General features: G+C 45.9%; 1 protein-coding gene and 1 long non-coding RNA gene across 3 annotated transcripts in view; both read right to left on the reverse strand.

The window, feature by feature from the left end:
* The window catches only part of LOC137414364 (uncharacterized), a 41,209-nt gene extending 40,952 nt beyond the window's left edge, over positions 1-257 (reverse strand). For both annotated transcript variants that reach the window (XM_078770682.1, XM_078770683.1), the window contains exon 1: positions 126-257. In XM_078770682.1, the coding sequence (XP_078626808.1) occupies positions 126-197 (72 nt within the window). In that variant the 5' untranslated portion in view covers positions 198-257. The remainder of the gene's footprint in view (positions 1-125) is intronic.
* Positions 258-7,871: 7,614 nt separating this feature from the next.
* LOC144889642 (uncharacterized) lies at positions 7,872-13,730 on the reverse strand. The gene is made up of 2 exons (XR_013621956.1): positions 10,103-13,730; positions 7,872-8,498 (listed from the first exon to the last, which is right to left on the reverse strand). It is a non-coding gene; the product is annotated as an uncharacterized LOC144889642 (long non-coding RNA).
* Positions 13,731-18,274: the final 4,544 nt, after the last annotated feature.

Below are 18,274 nucleotides of genomic sequence, written 5' to 3' on the forward strand. Positions count from 1 at the left end.
AAAGGACACGGACCTGAGCACGGCGGACAAAAGGTCTCAGACACGAAAACAAAAAGGACACGGATCGATACGATCCGATCAAGGGTATCTTCGTCACAGTTGCAGTTCAAGGTTGACAAGATCACCTGTCGGTTTTCGTCGTTGTTGAATCCTTCCTGTGCAGGCAATTCAATCTTCTTCTTCAACCTCCTCGGCATCACCAATCTCCACCACGTGGTAGTTTATGGCTCATTGGCCAATTGGCGTCAGATGAAGAACTGAAGCCACAGCTCGGCCATTTTACCACTCCCGTTCACGGCGCATGAGAATAATTACCTTTAGTTCAGTTGTTTTTCAATTGTTGACTTGGCACGAAGTTTGGAGTTACACAGAACCCTTATATTGACCTAGTAGAAAACGAAAGAACATCAGAACCATTTCCAGAATGCCGAGCCCTTCGGAGTGCCACACGCCTCTCACGCCGCTTCGCTCCTCCCCTTCCAGGACTGCCACGCCCCGACCCGTCTCGCCCCGCCTCATCCCGCGTCGCCCCGCCCCTTCCCGGACTGCCACGCCTCGTCCCGCCCCGCCTCGTTCCGCTCCTCCTCGGACCTCGATTGTAATCATCCATCGACTGTTCTTGGAAACACCGAAACCGAAATCCTGGTCTACGAGCCTCCAGTAACAGCACATTTTTATTTTTGTTTTCTCCTTTACGACACCAGCTCGGGGGGAACAAAAATCAACAACACAGAGGATTACAATAAACACAGTTATGGATTATGTCCGATGGATTATTTGCAATAAATAATACATTAATGCAGTGCAAGAAATGAGAGTTTCCCTGGGAAGGATTGGAGTTGAGGACAGAAATTTGTTGAAACATCGCATGTTGAATAGAGAGCATTGTAACACCAGCATGTCCCTCCCCTCCCCCTCTGCCCAACAGGACAAATACATCTTTAGAATTACCCTGAACCGCGCACTCCACTAACAGGAAAGCAAGGCGATCTCGAGCATCCTCTCCCTCCCCCCCCCCCCCCCCCACCCTAAGTGGAGGGTAAGGCGATCTTCAGCATCTCCCGCCCCCCACCCCAAGAGAAGGGTAAGGCGATCTCGAGCATCCTCTCTCCCCCCCACCCCAAGAGGAGGGTAAGGCGATTTCGAGCATCCCCCTACCCCACCCCAAGAGGAGGGAAAGACGATCTCAAGCATCTCCCCCCTCCCCCTTCCCACTCTTGGAGGAGGATAATGCAATCTCCAGAATCTCCCCTCCCCACTCCAAGAGGAGGGCAAGGCGATCTAGAGCATCCCTCACCCCCCCCCCCCCACCTTAAGAGGTAAGGCGATCTCCAGCATCTCCCGCACCCCCGAAGAGGGGGGTAAGGCGTTCTCTAGTATCCTCCTCCCCCACCCTAGGAGGAGGGTAAGGCGATCTCTAGCATCTACTCCACCCCCGAAGAGGGGGGTAAGGCGTTCTCTAGCATCTCCCCCACCCCCGAAGAGGAGGGTAAGGCAATCTCTAGCATCTCCTCCTCCCCCCTCCCCCCCCCCCCCCACCCAAAGAGGAGAGTAAAGCGATCTCGAGCAACTCCTCCACCCCCGAAAAGGGGGGTAAGGCGTTCTCTAGTATCCACAACCCCCCCCCCCCCCCCACCCTAAGAGGAGGGTAAGGCGTTCTGTAGCATCTCCCCCACCCCCGAAGAGGAGGGTAAGGCAATCTCTAGCATCTCCTCCCCCCCCCCCCACCCCACCCCCACCAATCCATGATGTGGATAAGGCAATCTTCAGCATCTCCTTCCCCCCTCCCCCTCCAACACCAAGAGGAGGGTAAGGCGATCTCTCGCATCAATCTATATGCAACAATGGTGTGAGATGATGTTTGTAAAATTTCACATTGATAGGGTAAGTAGTTTCAGAGATATAATTATTTAATATTTTCCTTCAATCCAATATGCCTGCCAAACCATGTGACCTATGATGTCGTAAATTTAATATTTCAATTCAAATGGGTCATAGATCATGTGCATGCAATTTCAGATTTTTAGGATGAGGAATTCGATTAATGGTCTTAGCCGAGTCCAGGTAATCATATCCCAGAATGAGCACATTACCTTAGGAGAGATAAAATACCTTCTTTGGTACATTCTCTGAACAGGTATTTTTGCTTATTAAAAACATGGAGTTCTTGCACTGAAGGTAATTTCACTTGAAGGTAAAATCATCTCTCCAGGACAATTAAACATCTATATATTAATAGCGTAAGGACTCGACTTTGTTATCCCTTTTACGCCGCACCCAGTGACCCGATGCCCACGGCACTAATGGATTTACGATCTACAAACCGCGCTCTTTGTTTATCACCTACAGCCATACTCGAAAAATCTGAATTAGCCGACGTTGGGGCCCAAAAGCATCCGATTAACGGCCGATACGACGCCATCTTACGACTCCATCGTATTGGCGGCTGCTGGGTGAAGGCGCAGCAAGCCATCCGCTGATTGGACAGTCGAGGCGACAGCAAGCCGTCCACTGAGTGGACAATCCTGAGCATGCATTCCGCCATTTGTGCCGGTGTCGTCGATCGTGCTGTACGCTAACCTCATCAGGTGGGTTTACCATCATTTCTTCCATATACTGTGATTACAACGAAGTGAAACCGATCAGCAGCCCATCAGTATCATATAAAGCAATAAATACCAAGGCTTCAGCTTCTGAAAGCTTAAAACAAAGTGTACTTCGCCGAGTGACGAAACGTAGGCGTAGGCCTCGGCCCTACCTATCCAGTTGTTGTTTCCGTTGTGTAAGGGGAAAAAAAACAAAAACATTTTGGCCTCAGACCTTTGAGAGTACGTCGTTCCGTGAACTTTTTGAACGGGCCTCGTATGCCATGCTTCGTGAACTTGGGTTGTTTTTAAATGATTTGAAGGATTAACTTAAGCACCGTGAATAGAGCAGTTTATTGTTCCTCAAAGACTGGCTGCTACGTGTTAGCCAGTGTGTAAGTTGACTCAATATGATGGTAACTTTGCAATTCCTGCGTTGTCTCTGAATCAGCTGGCTTAGTCATATTGGCGTAGGGTAGGTCATGATCAGCACCCCCCCCCCCCCTTTCGTTTCACCAACTCCTGCATCTGCCACCGTTCATGATTATCAAAGTAGGCTTTACCCTGTTCACGATAAGGTAGAAATCAGAGTTGTATACCAAGAGATAAAAGGATGCCATTGACTTCGAGACGGTACGTGATATTTTCAAAAGTATATCGTAGCGTTGTCATTTAAGTAGATTGCAATAAATACGTTGTTCATGTACGCACTCTTCATTCTCATCTTTCTTCCTAACTCTTACTCGGACAAGCAAATCCCCTATGCCATCCATAATGGTACACTCTATCCATGCACCACATCCTCCCTTCCGTGGATGTTCCACGGGTTTCGGCTGGTTCATAATAAGCGATACAGGTATTCGGTTTTGTTTACGTGTTTCGCAATTACTCGCAATTAATTTAGGAGAACACAAATTATTCCCACACCATGAAACACCTGGACGGCAGTTTATACCTGGGTCTGGATTCGATCCCGGACATGTTCAAGATCGTCGGTAAAGAAGGATCATTTTAGCCATGAGAGTAAATGTCCAGGTGAAGTACATGAAATTCCCATTGCTCTCCCTCCCACCAATCCCCTTTTCTTACCTGTGCAGGTGCTTCCAGGTGTTCAAATCGAACGGTTGTTCTTCATGAAAGAGCGAATACTGTATCAAGGTCCAGGTAAAATTGTAATGAGCTAAAGGTTCCACCTACAACCCCCAAGACATTCCTCCTGGGAGACAAGATCACGTTTACCTATTGTTATCGAGTCGAGAAACGAACTGTTGAAACACCCGTCTGTGACGTCACAGTGCATTATGACGACACAATCCACCGACAACCCCCAACACATTCCTCCTGGGAGACAAGATCACCTGTCCCGATTGTTATAAAGTTCGTTCGGTCGAACATGATGGAGTTGTACAAGGACAGGGAATCGGGACTCCAGGTTACACTTCAGCCATTGTCCGATGTACACGTATAAACCACTAACCAGGTATCCAACAATGGTCTTTGAACGTGATTCACTTCGCTCGAGGAATCGACTCAGAAATGATGGGAGAAGCGTTATACACCGGGTTACCTGGTGTGGATCGGGTTTTCAATCACACCTTAATACTCCATGTCGTGATGACTATTTATCACGTTGCTGCGTAAACGATGACGTAGTACGTCGGTGAAACCATTCTGGTGTCACGTGTTCCCGATAATCGAACAAATGCTCGTCGCACCTTTACCTTATTTACAGGAGTGTCTCGTGGGTTTCAGCAGGAATGTGTAATTTGTTCAGGATGTCGGCGATAGCTTGCCTACTCTTTTTGAAGGAGACCGTGGGATCTTTAACGTTCACCAACTAATGCTAGCACATAGGACGTCAGGCTTTTCGTCCATCCGAGGGACAAATTTGAACACATTGATGAATTACCTACCTGTGAAACACCAGGACGGCAGTTTATACCTGGGTGGTTGTCTCGGTTGTCTCAGTTTATACCTGGATTCGAACCCAGCCCCCAGTGGTTTTCTGGAGCTTTGGGAACTCGTTGCTCTTCAATATGATAATTCTACCATATAAAACACAGTGTGTGTGTGTGTGTGTGTGTGTGTGTGTGTGTGTGTGTGTGTGTGTGTGTGTGTGTGTGTGTGTGTGTGTGTGTGTGCCCAGCTGATGATCCATGCAGTCGGGAAACTAGTCAGTTGCTTACGGGTTGCTTTCGGTGGAGGAACTATGTTTGAGGTTTAAAAATTAAATAAAGTTGAATATGGGATGTTGTAAAATTAACATCATTTACAACAATCCTTTAAATTATTTAAGTTTAGGAACAACCGATACTGTACAATTCATTATTAATTAAGTGTGTGTGTGTGTGTGTGTGTGTGTGTGTGTGTGTGTGTGTGTGTGTGTGTGTGTGTGTGTGTGTGTGTGTGTGTGTGTGTGTGTGCGTGTGTGTGTGTGTCAGTGAATGAAAGAGAGGGATAGAATTGTGAGGAACAGAAATGAAAAAACCAGGTGTGTGTGTGTGTGTGTGTGTGTGTGTGTGTGTGTGTGTGTGTGTCTGTCCCCCTTCATAAGGGTCGGCTTTGAAGGCTTTGAGTTGAGCTTTCGGAGGGATTTGAGTTGGGGAATGGGGGTGGGAGGGGGGCGGGTGGGTTTAAATGGGCAATCTTTGAACACGACTGTGTCAACCGGTTAAAATAATTAAATGACTGAGGACCCAAAAGACCCAACTACCCAGAAGACCCAAAATACCCTGTAGACTGTTAAAGACGCAAAGGATACTAAAGACCCAGAAGACCTGAAGGACCCCGAATAACCAATGGACCCCAAATACCCAAATGACAAAGAGGATCCAAAATAGCCCAATGACCCAAAGGACCCCAAAGACCCAAATTTTAGGGAAGACCCAAAAGACCCAAACACCCAAAATACCTGAAGACCAAAAATACCCTGTAGACTGTTAAACATCCAAAAGACTAAAAAGACCCTGAAGCCACAATGGACCCCAAATACCCAAAAGACCCAAACAACCCTAAGGACCCAAATGACAAAGAGGACCCAGAAGGACCCAGAAGATCCCAATGACTCTAAAGACCCCAAATACCCCAAATACCCAAAAGACTGAAAAGACCCTATAGACCCCGAACACCAAAAAGACCCCGAACCCCGAAAAGACCCTGAACGTTGAATATAAAAAACCAGGTACCTCCAGGTACCAGGTGAAAAGACACTGAAGACCCTGAACACCAAAAATACCCTGAACACAAAAAAGATACAGAAGACCCAAAAGATCCCGAAGACCCAAAAGACCCCAAAGACCATGAACACTGAAAAGACCACGAACACCGAAAAGACCCCGAACACCAAAAAGACCCTGAACATTGAATGTATAAAACCAGGTACCTCCAGGTACCAGGTGCCTTCAGGGCGGCATTGTGGTGCACCTAATATTGCATAGAGTACAGTGGGGGCGGGGGTGGGGGGGGGGCGGAGGAGGTGAACCTCCTCTATGGTTCACCCTCAATAATCACTAATAAACTCCAATACATTCAGAACTCCGCTGCCCGTCTACTCACCCATTCCCGGACCCGTGACCACATCACCCCCGTCCTTTACAAGCTTCATTGGCTCCCCACCCCCCAGAGAATCCAGTACAAAATCCTCCTCTTGACCTACAAAGTCCTCCATAACCTGGCCCCATCCTACCTGACTGACATCATCTCCAGACACACTCCCACCCGCAATCTCCGCTCTGCTGGTACCAACCTCCTGACCCCCCCCCCCCATCCGGCCCAAATTCAGATCCTGGGGGGACAGGGCCTTCTCCATCGCTGCTCCCACCCTCTGGAACTCACTACCTCACACCATCAGAGACTCCTCCTCACTCACCACATTCAAAACATCACTCAAGACCCACCTGTTCAACACTGCATTCAACATTTAACAACCCACAGCATTTAACCCCTGACTATCTCTTCTCCTTCTCCTTCCTTTTGCTTTGATTATTTACCTATTGATTTTTGTCTTTTTGCACTTGTTTTTTGTACTCTGTCAAAGCGCCTTTGGGCTTCTTGAAAGGCGCTATATAAAATAAATGTATTATTATTATTATTATTATTAAATATCATGGCAGATAGCGAGACCAAAAGGCTTGAAGAGGATTGTTGGGAAACGAGATAGGAGGGTTTTATCCAAGTCTACAGAGGTAAGAGGCTGCTTTTTGCCCGGAACTGTCGATCTGAGGGATGAGATACGGAACGGCAGAGGGTGATGGATGATTTAACCATCAGCAAAAATATACAGATTTCCCAGGGTCAGAAAGATCATTGATGAAGATGAGAAAAAGCACAGGGACAGGAACACTGCCTTGAGGAACTCCAGCCTGGTCAGGAAGACGAGATGAGAGAATTCCATTTTGAGCCTCACGTTGAATACGACAGGAGAAAATCTGTGAGCCATGCGTGGAGATTTCCATGGATGCCAGAAGAGGCGAGTTTGGTGAGCAGGGTGGGGTGCCAGAACTTATCAAAGGCACGATATATGTCAAAGGAGACGGCTCTGATTTCCTGTCTGGTGTTGAGGACATCAATCCATTGCTGAGACCGCCAAAGCAGCATGTAGAGATTAGAGTGGACTGGTCTGAATCCATATTGATAATTAATCTAAGATCAAGCCATTGGAGAAGAGGAAGGATTGAATGTCAGAAGTCATGATGGATTGAATGACCTTGCGGATGATTGGGAGCAGGATGATTGGTCTGGAGTTGCAAGGATCTGTTTTTGGAATTGCAAGAATGTTTTGGAATTGCAAGTTCCAAGAATTTTTTAGACTTCATTATGTCCTGGTCACATCCAATTGAATGTCAACCTTTTTGGGGGAGAGGGGGTGGGGAAGGGGGGAGGGGAGAGGGGGTGGGGAAGGGGGGAGGGGAGAGGGGTTCGTTCACTCTTCACTTTTTTGGATGTCTGTGTTTGAAGGTATTCCATCCATAAACGATGCATTACTATTGATGTTGACAAAAATGTGGGAGCAACCAGCTGTAAGGCCTTCCACATTGGTCCCTGTGTCACCAAGGTGCTTGGAAGCAATCAGTGATGGCATGAAGTGCAGTCATGATGGTAAATGATTTCAACTGGTTTGGTTGGTAAGGCTTTTGGCTTTCAACTGGTAAGGCTTTCAACTGGTTTGGTGAACAACTCTCGGTTTGATCAGGATTACTTCTGGAGATATGGACAACTCCAAACTCTTCACTGACTAATAATTGATCATAATGTGATTTACATTTTCACAATAAAACAGACACTGCATTTGTGCTTTGAGGACCTCTCTTTATTGCAAAACGCATCACAAATTCAAGTTTCATGAAAAACATAGGCAGAAGTCCTCTTCTGATAAACAATTTTACAACAAGGGTGTTCTCCCCATATCACACAAAGCAATGAAACATGGACTACAGCAAAGATTGAGTAAAAATTGAGGTTCAAACTGCCATGGAAAGATGCCATCTGAGCAAAACCAAAAAGGGACAAGTAAAAAACAACTAAATCAGATGTAAAACAAAATTCCTAAACACTGGTCACAATCAAAAAACTTAAATGGAATTTGGCTGGATACATGGCAACAACAGAGACAAGAATTACAAGCTGGCAACCTAACGAAGACCCTGAAAGAGATAAGATGAGATCCAACATCAGATTGAGAGATTAAGTTCTGTTACCATTTGAGTGTTTGGCATAGATTTTTCAATAATTCTCCAATAGGAGAACTAGCGTGACTTGGCGCATTCCGCGCGCCTCACCACATGTCTTTTCAGAGGGATAGGCATCTTTGACCATTTCGGTGTCTTTTGGGTCTTCAGGGCCATTTGGAGCTTCAGGGTCTTTTGGATCCTCTGGGCCTTTAAGGGTATGTTGGGTCTTTGGTGTGTTTTGGGACTTTTTTTTTTTTTTTTTTTTTTTTTTTTTTTTTGTATACAATATCGAGGCTCGTGAAAGAGCGAACATTAATCACACAGAAAGACAAACCGACACATAAAACATATAACATAGGGAGCGGTAGACAAGATGGGGAGAGAGGGGGAAGGACACAAACACAACATTTGAGAGCAGGGACCGAGAGACATGGAGACATCGAGAGATCTGAGAGAGGGCGAGGGCTTTGGGGGGGGGGGGGGCGTGGGAAGGGGGCAGTGGGAGAGGTATAAAACATATGGACACTGCCAGGACTTCCAGGAAAGAAGTTGGAATTTCAAACAAGGTGGATCTGTGGTGAATTAGCGGGGGTAGAAAAGATCAAGGTTTTGGATGGGGGAAGATAAGAGATGGTGGTGAACAGCTGTTTTAAAGACCTGGAGGGAGGAGTGGGATTGAAGGGAGTGAGGGAGTTTGTTCCAGAGGCGGGAGAAAAGAGGAATGAAAGAGTGAAGGTGAGCGGAGAGCCGAGCTTTCGGCAGTTTAACCATCAGAGGGTTGCTGGCAGATCTTGTGCGACCTGTAGGAATATTTGGGGGACAGAGCACAGAGAGAGCTGGGGGTGCAAGGCCGGAGAGGAGTCGGTAGAAGACAGAAAGACCACCTACCTGCCTGCGGTGAGTGAGTGAAAGGCCCTCAGAGATAGCTTCATCGCGGGAGATTCCAATAATTCTGAAAGCTTTGGTTTCAACAGCGTGAAGCCGAGCTAGGTGTGAGGCAGGAGCACCGGCCCATAGGGGAGAACAGTATTCCATTGAGCTGCGGATGAAAGCCTTGTATGTGGTGAGGAGCTCAGGTGTGCCGAGGAAGGACTTCGCACGACGGAGGATGCCCAGTCGGCGACTGGCTTTGGAGGCCAGCTTGGAAATGTGGTTTTCCCAAGAAAGATCATGGCAGATAGTGAGACCCAAAATCTTGAGCGACAGAACTTCTTGGAGAGGATTGTTGAGAAAGTAGATGGGAGGGTTGTCCAGTTGATCTTTTCGGAGAGACATAGTAAGAGTGTGAGATTTGTCAGGATTGAAAGACATGTTCCACTTGTTTGACCAGTCTGTGATTTTGTCCAGGTCTTCAGAGAGTGAGGAGGCAGCAGACTGCCGATCTGAGGGAAGAGGAATGGAGCGGCAGAGAGTGGAGTCATCAGCAAAGAGATAGAGAGGATTTTCGAGAGAGTCAGAGAGATCATTGATGAAGACCAGAAAAAGCACGGGGCCCGGAACACTGCCTTGGGGAACTCCAGCCTGAACAGGAAGAGGAGATGAGAGAAACCCATTCAGGGCCACACGTTGACGACGACTAGAGAGGAAATCCGCCAGCCATGCGTGGAGATTTCCATGGATACCAAAGGAGGAGAGTTTGGTGAGCAGAGCGGGGTGCCAGACCGTGTCGAAGGCACGTGATATGTCGAGGGAGACAGCTCTAATTTCCTGTTTGGCATTGAGGACCTCCATCCATTGTTGAGACAGCAGAAGCAGCATGTCCAGAGTAGAGTGACCTGGTCTGAAACCAAATTGATGATCAGAGATCAAGCCATTGGAGAAGAGGAAAGATTTCATATCAGAAGCAACTTCGGGGTATTTGGGGTCTTCACTGTCTTCAGGGGCTTTTGGGCCTAATGGTTCCTCTGGGTCTTTAAGGGTATTTTGGGGTCTTTTTGGGTCTTCGGAGTATTTTGGTTCTTCAGGGCATTTTGGGTATTTTGGGTCTTCGGGGTCTTTTGGGTCTTTTTGAGCCTCAGGGCCTTCAAGTGTATTTTGGGTCTTTGGGGTGTTTCGGGTCTTCAGGGCATTTTGTGTCTTCAGGGGTCTTGGTGGTATTCGTGGGAAGTCAAGGGTCTGAGGGGTCTCAGCAGTCGAAACGTAATTAAGAGTTCACGGACTGTGTTTTGGGTGTTAATTGTATTTGCAGAAGAAGAATACGTTTTGGTCGAATACAAACATAACCAAATACGTTTGCTCTGCAACTAAAATAACTATTATTATAATATTACTATTATAATAAAAGAAGATACACATGCAACAATAATCACATTCAAATTCTATAATTGCTATTGTTAATACATATCTAAACTAAACGTAATTAGTCAAAATGTAATTAAGAGGGTTAATTCAGAAGGTGTTAATTTTATTTGAAGAATAAGAAGACGTTTTGGTCGCATATAAACAAAACGACATAACGACATAACCATATACCTTTGCTCTATTATAATAAAATATAGAGAACCAAATTGATAAATTTTACATTTTTTTTTTAAGCTATCTTTTTCTTTAAGCTTAGTTTGAGGACGCACATGGGCTTAGAATTTTGGGATTTTTGTTGCCTTAGGTCACTAGTTTGCAGTCATTGTTCTGGACATTCTGGTGACAGCCAACTGTATGGCTTTCATCAAGGGGTTTGGGGTAACGGCTGGTTGTCAGGGGTTGCAGATGGTACTCTGAGAAGTTGTGCTGACAAGGTAGATGCCCAAAAGCGCTGTACGCTTTCACGATAGCTTTCTCCTTACTGGTTCACTGAATACCTTGCCGACTGCTGAGGATCGCTTGCAAGGGTGGCACAAACAACCCAGTATGGGTACTGCTATGTGAATTTAACAAACCTTTATCAGCAAAACCTTCCCCACAGTCAGAGCACTTTTTATGCAAGCACTCCAGCGTGGGTTGCACTATGGAAATTCAAGCTCCATTTAGATCCTCATAAAATCCTCCTCACAAATAGAACATTTTAGCCCATGGGCCGAGCCCTCAAATTCTTACTTTCCCCGGTCTGCATCAGAGAAGTACTTTATTTTAACTTTTTTGATCAGCTGGAAGATTTCTTAGAACACTTAAGAATGTTCTCATTTTTAAAACCTGCACATTTTTTCACAAGTTTGATAATAAGGATGATAAAATTACCTTCACAGCAGACGATTTTTCTGAAATAATGACGTCATTGTAAGCCTTACTCGACCAATCATTATGGTTGTAACAGAGGCTCCACAAAATTAGCCAATCACAGTAGTCGTACAGAGTGTGCATGAACACGTTGTTGGAACATCACAACATGGCATGCTGCATTGCATGCACAGTGTGCACGAATGTGCAGACAATCTAATTTCTTTTTCGGAGATAAGAAATTACTATCTTCATTTAAGAAATATGTATGTGAGGGAGAGGAGTTACATATTGGATACAAATCCTTTTATCTGAAGAGGATACTTCAGAAGACGTACCCGTTTGATGTTTTTGAGATAATCTCGCACAACGAAAGTGATTTAGTTCGTGTTTGTGGAAGATTTGTCCACAGACGAGGTGGTCGAGGAGGTTGCTCTCCCACTCTCCTCTGATGTAAGCATGGATGAGACAGATGACTCGGACACAAACCATAATGAAACCACATCTCATATGAATGCAGGGCATAACTATAGAGTTCTTTACCATGCTGCACAATCACTGAAGAGGAGGATCATTGCAACTAGTGCCAATCCTCAGCTGATCTGGACACCCACAGCAGCAGACATCAACATGGATGCTGCTGCAAGTCTTGTGCCTAATGAGTCATTGAACTTCATGGCATGGTCAACAGGAGCATCCGATGAACTTCCTCAATAAATTGCACGTGTAAATGTTTGTGAAGATAGAAGCAAGAAGATTATTTTAACTTGCCAGGATACAATGAACATTGCATTCAATGGAAGGAGGCTCATGCCAAAGCACTGCGTTGGCTATATCAGTTGGACACGTAACTTGATCTGCTCAGCTTATCGGGCTGTTGAATGGCCTGGGACATTGTACTTCCAATTCCCAGGTCCTTGAACACGATAGAGCCCTGGCCCAACTTCAGATTCAGCAAGGAGAGCATTTCATACCTCCAAATATCCAGCCAAATATCCATACAATGATTGTATGGGATAACAATGAGTTCGGCGATGAAACTATCTGGCAGAGGAACCACCCACAATTACAATGGTATAATAATTCAAAGGCGGGTATTCACTGATGACTCTCATGATGAAGCAAGATCTGTGCAGAAAAAGAGGAAACAAACCCGACAGCCACCATCAAACAACCTGGAATTCTATCATGAAGGGCAAAGGAAAGGGCCCAGGAAATATGCTGAGAATGTCCAACTGGACATGGAGAAGCATATCCATGTCCAATAAACTGCATGGAAAATCGATAGCGCATACTTTCTCACAAAGACGGCAAACCTGAATGAAAGTGTCTTACCTGGATGGACTGGTTTCAACACATTGTTTAAAAGAGGTGCTATTTCAACACAAACAAATATTGGCTACTTACCTGTCATAGATGCCAGTCCTCAGTTTAACTCAGTTAAACACAGTGTACACGATCCTATGCCGCAGCCTTGCCATAGCAGATGAGTTTGGTCTCAGTAAGATTGTTGTAGTCATGGACAAGGCCATTTATTCAAAGGCTCAAAATATCGGATGGAACTTGTGCCAATCCTCAGCTGATCTGGCCACCCACAGCAGCAGACATCAACATGGATGCTGCTGCCAGTGTTGTGCCTAATGAGTCATTCAAGATGATGTTGTGCCTAATGAGTATTGGAAAGCGATATTCTGATGCTGGCTTACAGGACATTATCATAGAGTCTGAAGTGATTGCTACAAGGTCTCTCGGGGGAGTAATAAGTGGCCATCATTAGAACAGGAGCATGAGATCTCACAAATTACTTTGTGAAGCACTGCAATGACTCCGATGGCAGTCATACTGGGATACTGTATCAGAAGAGGAGAGAAATGTCACTTCCCAGCTTGCAATTTACCTGCAGAAGGCATTCCCAGCTGAAGACTTTGACAACCGTGTCAACTCAAAGAAATTTCAGGAGCTTGTCGGTGGCTATGAGAATTCATCATGGACAACCTGAATATTGAGACGTCCCACTTCTGGAGCATATATATTCCAATGGTTGATGACTTGCTTCTATTCATCAGGGCTACAAGGCAAGCCAGTTGGAACCTTCACCTGTCGAGCATCCGTTCCATTCCACCTTGGTTCTTTTCATATGACAGAATCAATAATGCAAGGTATCTAACATCGTATTGGTTTGAGATGTGCTGCTTGAGACAGTCACCCTGACATCTTTGCAGAGTTTCAAGCTGGGAATTTTGTTGCGCAAACACAACAGAAGCATGGGTTTGCTCAAATTGGTTGTGACCAAATAATTGAGCAAACTGCAAACCGAGACTCCAAGACAAAAGGATGAGTGACTGGATTCACACTCAAGAAGGGTGCAGTGCACAGATGGACATTATTAAAATATGAAAGAACTGCCATTACGAGAAATTGTCAGGAGATGGCGATGGTTGGTTGTGACACTTCATGTCGGGCCCGTGTTGACTTAGACAGAACACGAATAAAGCATGATGAGAAGAACATACAGAACATCATGGATACAATTCAAAATATGGGCAACCCTTTTGACCCTTCACTAGAATGAGACAAGCTGTTTTACATAACATCAGGTCAGCTTGCATCAGACCTGTCGCTGCAGACCTTCATGAGGCTAAGGAAAAAGGTGAAGTTGCCTTCACAACATTCTGCCAGAAGAGACTTCAATCAAATGATATTGGTTTTCATGACACCATGACGAAGATGAAGCTGAAGACTTTCAAGGATACAGATAACTCCACCATAACAAAAGTGAAGGGTAAATAAATCGCCTTGATAGCTGACCAGGATCTGTCCGCAGGCTGATTGTTGTTGGTTCAGTGAGAAAGGTTGACATAAAAGAGATGCTGGTTCATTAATTGGGTCCATTTCCTGCACCACTGGCAAACCATGATGGCTCTCCTGTGAAAACCAACAAAGACAAACTCATGCACTTCCTGGAGGGATCAGTTGAGGAGATCCCATTTGGCTCAATGTGGGTATGGGATTCGATGGCACTCATCAGAGTCGTCAAACCACAGCCAACATTTGGACAGTTTGCTGATGAAATGTTGAAAGTTCTTGTGAAAAAGAGAAAGATGAACAAGTCCAAAGTTGTGCACTTCGTTCCAGACAGATACATGTCTGACAGCATAAATAATGCTGAAAGAGAAAGACGAGCAGAGGGAGGGGACCCAGATCAGTGAAATATTTTCTCCTGACCAGAGGACTCCAAAACAATGGTCCAAGTTTCGATCTTGTGGTGACAACCAGGAAAATCTGCTACAATTTTTGTTCAAACAGTGGTGCAAGACTGGGAAGCTGATTGATGACATCACAATTATTGTTGGACATGGCATTGAGTGTCATTCTATTGGAAAGCATAGCAATGATGAGGAAGTTTTGCAAATCCAAAGTCTGTTCTCAACACAAGAAGCCGATACGAGACTTCTACTTCACTATTTGTACGCTGTAATAACTAGACTACGGATTTTTATGTTAAGAAAATAGGCCTTTTATGTTTTGAAAAGCGGAATTTTTTTTTTTTTATGTGAAAGAATCCCGAAATATTTTTTTCCCCCGTTTTATTCATTTTTTATTATTACCAAGTTTTTCAGAAATCAGTCAAAAAAAGAACAAAAAATGGTAAGCTTTTTCCTGCACAACATTAAGCACTCTGGGCTAGTAAACAGGTAAAAAATGACGTTCAGGTACCTTTATTGCAACCGCATTGTTTGATAAGTAGAGGACTAGAAGAAATTGACAAGACCCTTTTAGGAACGGTTAAAGTAGGTGTTTGAAATCATTATCTTGGTAATGTTCTCCTTGGTGAGGCGGTGTCGGTGGTCGGTGAGGACGTTTCTGTAGACGGAGAAGGACCTTTCCACGTCGACGCTGACGATGGGGCAGTACCTCAAGAGGGGGATGTCAGCAAGCTTGACTCCAGCCGGCACACCAACCTCAGATCCGTGCTGATCTCCATCCAGGATCAAAGCCACTGTCCTCAGCACACCAATGTCGGGATTGCGCTGCATCACCGCCTTGAACTTGGTGAGCAGGATCTCCTTACGGCAGCCTCGGATCTTTTCGAGCTCCTCCTTGGCCTGATCAAGGAGCTGGAAGGCCTTGGCCAGCTCCATGTCGGCCTCCTCCAGCTGCTTAAGGATCTTCGGGATGAACGACACGTGGGCATTTAAGAAGACCAAACTGAGCTTGATGTCCGCCTTTCCGAACAGGTCCTTGGCACTCCGGATTGCCATCGCGTCGTCATCGTTCAGCTGGTCCACAATGTCCTTGACGGCCTCGAAGTGCTCGGCGTAAAACACCGCGGCGTCGATCCACGTCCCCCACCGAGTCAGAATGGGCTCCGGGGGGAGAGAAAGATTGGGCTGCTGCTCCTTCCAAAAGACAACACGCGACGGGGCTTTGACGAACACCTTCTTCGTCGTGGCAATCAGGTCGTTGACGTCCTTGAACATTTCTCGGACTGTCTCGCAGACACGGTGGAGCGCGTGGGCAACGTAAGTCACATGCAGCAAGTCCGGGAAGAGTTCCTTCAGGGCATGGCCAGCCTTGATCATATAGGCCGCGGCGTCGCTGACGAGGACCTTGAGGCACTCCGGCTTGAAATCAGGCCAAAGATAGCGCAGCGTGTCATTGACTGCACGCACAATCTCCCCGGAGTTGGTCTTCTCTAGAAACATGCACTGGACGAGGTGGGGACGAAAGTACCCCTCCTTGGACAAGCGTCCCGCGATGATGTTGGCCACATATCGACCTGCTGAATCGGTCGTCTAGTCGACGGACAGCCAGATGGGCTGCTGTCCGAGGTCGGCACGGATCCCCGCCAAGGCCTCGTCATAGCACTTGTCGAGGTAGTGCTTTCGAATCCAGCTTTCATCGGGGATCTGGAGAGTGATGTGCTTCTCCAGGAACGACTGGAGGGCAGGGTTTTCCAATTTCGACCATGGGATGCCAGCGGCCAGCATGGCCTGGCACAGCTCCTGAGCCACGACGTCGCACTTGTGCCTCTTTCCGCCACCAAAGTCCTCCATGGTGGCTTGCGTGACTGTCCTCTTCTTCTTCAAGGCCAGGTTGCTCTTGTGGCGGTCTCCTCGGACATGTTGGGCCAGCTCAGACTTCTGCTTCGCCCGGAAAGTCTTTTCACAAGCTCGACAGAAAGCCGTGTCACTCGACACGTACTTGAAGGTGGCCCCATCGCCGCCAGCGTTGAATTCCTTCAGCCACTTGTCATGAAGAGCAGCACTCATCTTGATAGGAGACTTGTTCACACTTTGTGTACACTTTCTCACTGTAGTACACCGCCTCACTGCTGTACACGCTGGGGATGCAACGCACGCAAGTGGACGCAACGTTTTGTTTTTGAGATCGATCGCAGTTAAAAATTTCGATCGCAGTTACAAATTTCGATCGCAGTTTAAAATTTCGAAAAATTCCCTAATTTTTTTTAGCGTTGCCAGACATTTTCGACCAAAAAGGGCATTTTATTTTATTTTTCCCAAAAAAGGGCGAAATTCTTTTTTTCTCCAAAAATAGCAAAATAATTTTTTTGCGCGCAAAAAAGCCGTTTTATGTGAAAAAATATTTTTGATTTTTTCACATAAAAATCCGATGTGCATTCATCACCCATGATGTACAAAGTTTTTTTTTTTTTTTTTTTTTTTGTATACTGAATCGAGGCTCGTGAAAGAACTAACATTTATTTCACAAACAAATCAACCAGACAAACAAAATATATAAAAAGAGGGAGCAGAAGACAAGATGGGGAGAGAAGGGGAAGCACACAAACACAACATTTGAGAGCAGGGAGAAGTGTGGGAGGGAGAGGGCTTGGGGGGAGGAGGCGTGGGAAGGGAGGGGGGGGGGAGGTATAAAACACAAGGAGACCAAGGACTTCCAGGACAGAAGTTGGTATTTCAAAAAAGTGTAGGATTTGGGGTGAAATTAGCGGGGGTAGAAAAGATCAAGGTTTTGGATGGGGGAAGATAAGAGATGGTTGTGAACAGCTGTTTTAAAGACCTGGAGGGTGGAGTGGGATTGAAGAGAGTGAGGGAGTTTGTTCCAGAGGCGGGAGAAAAGAGGAATGAAGGAGTGAAGGTGAGCAGAAAGTCTTGATTTTGGCAGTTTAACCATAAGAGGGTTGCAGGCACATCTTGTGCGACCTGCAGGAATATTTGGGGGACAGAGCACAGAGAGAGCTGGGGGTCGGGGGGCATTAAAAAACGGCATTAAAGGTCTGAACATTAAATAAATTGTTCACGGCATTAAAAAAAAAATCGGGGTCTGAGGTGGTCTGGGGTGCGATTGGTGTGCGAAGGTGTTCATGTGCTCGTCATCACAGCCAGTGGTGTCGGGGCAGGCGAGCTCAATTATGGGTGAAAAGCGAAAAATAGTAGTCTACCGGTGAACCACAGAGCACCAAAGTCAATCTCATCTCCATCACCAGTCAACCTCACCTCCACCCCGGAAACAACAAGGCTCTCGCCAAGGGAAGGAAAACCCCAAAAATAAACCTACTGCAGAGTGCTAACAACCCGTTCAGTTCAAAACTATTGTTATGGAAACTGCAAGCAAAACTCAAATACCAGCTGATGCTGGTCATGGTTATGATGAAGCGACGACCCAAATCTCGGAGGATGATATCAGATTTCTGAACAGTATGATGCTTCTGGACCAAAGCCAACAGGACGTTCAGTGGCCGACAACATCGATAACCAGGCCAAAATAAATAATTAATGTAGAATGCTGGATTGTAAGAACACTATACACGATTGGTAAATCCACTCAACTTGCTAAGAAGATGGCTATGTACGATATTGATATATTGGGGTTTAGTGAAGGTAG

Source organism: Myxine glutinosa, chromosome 1, assembly GCF_964187855.1.
Source record: "Myxine glutinosa chromosome 1, kmMyxGlut1.1, whole genome shotgun sequence".
NCBI classification, from domain to species: domain Eukaryota; kingdom Metazoa; phylum Chordata; class Myxini; order Myxiniformes; family Myxinidae; genus Myxine; species Myxine glutinosa.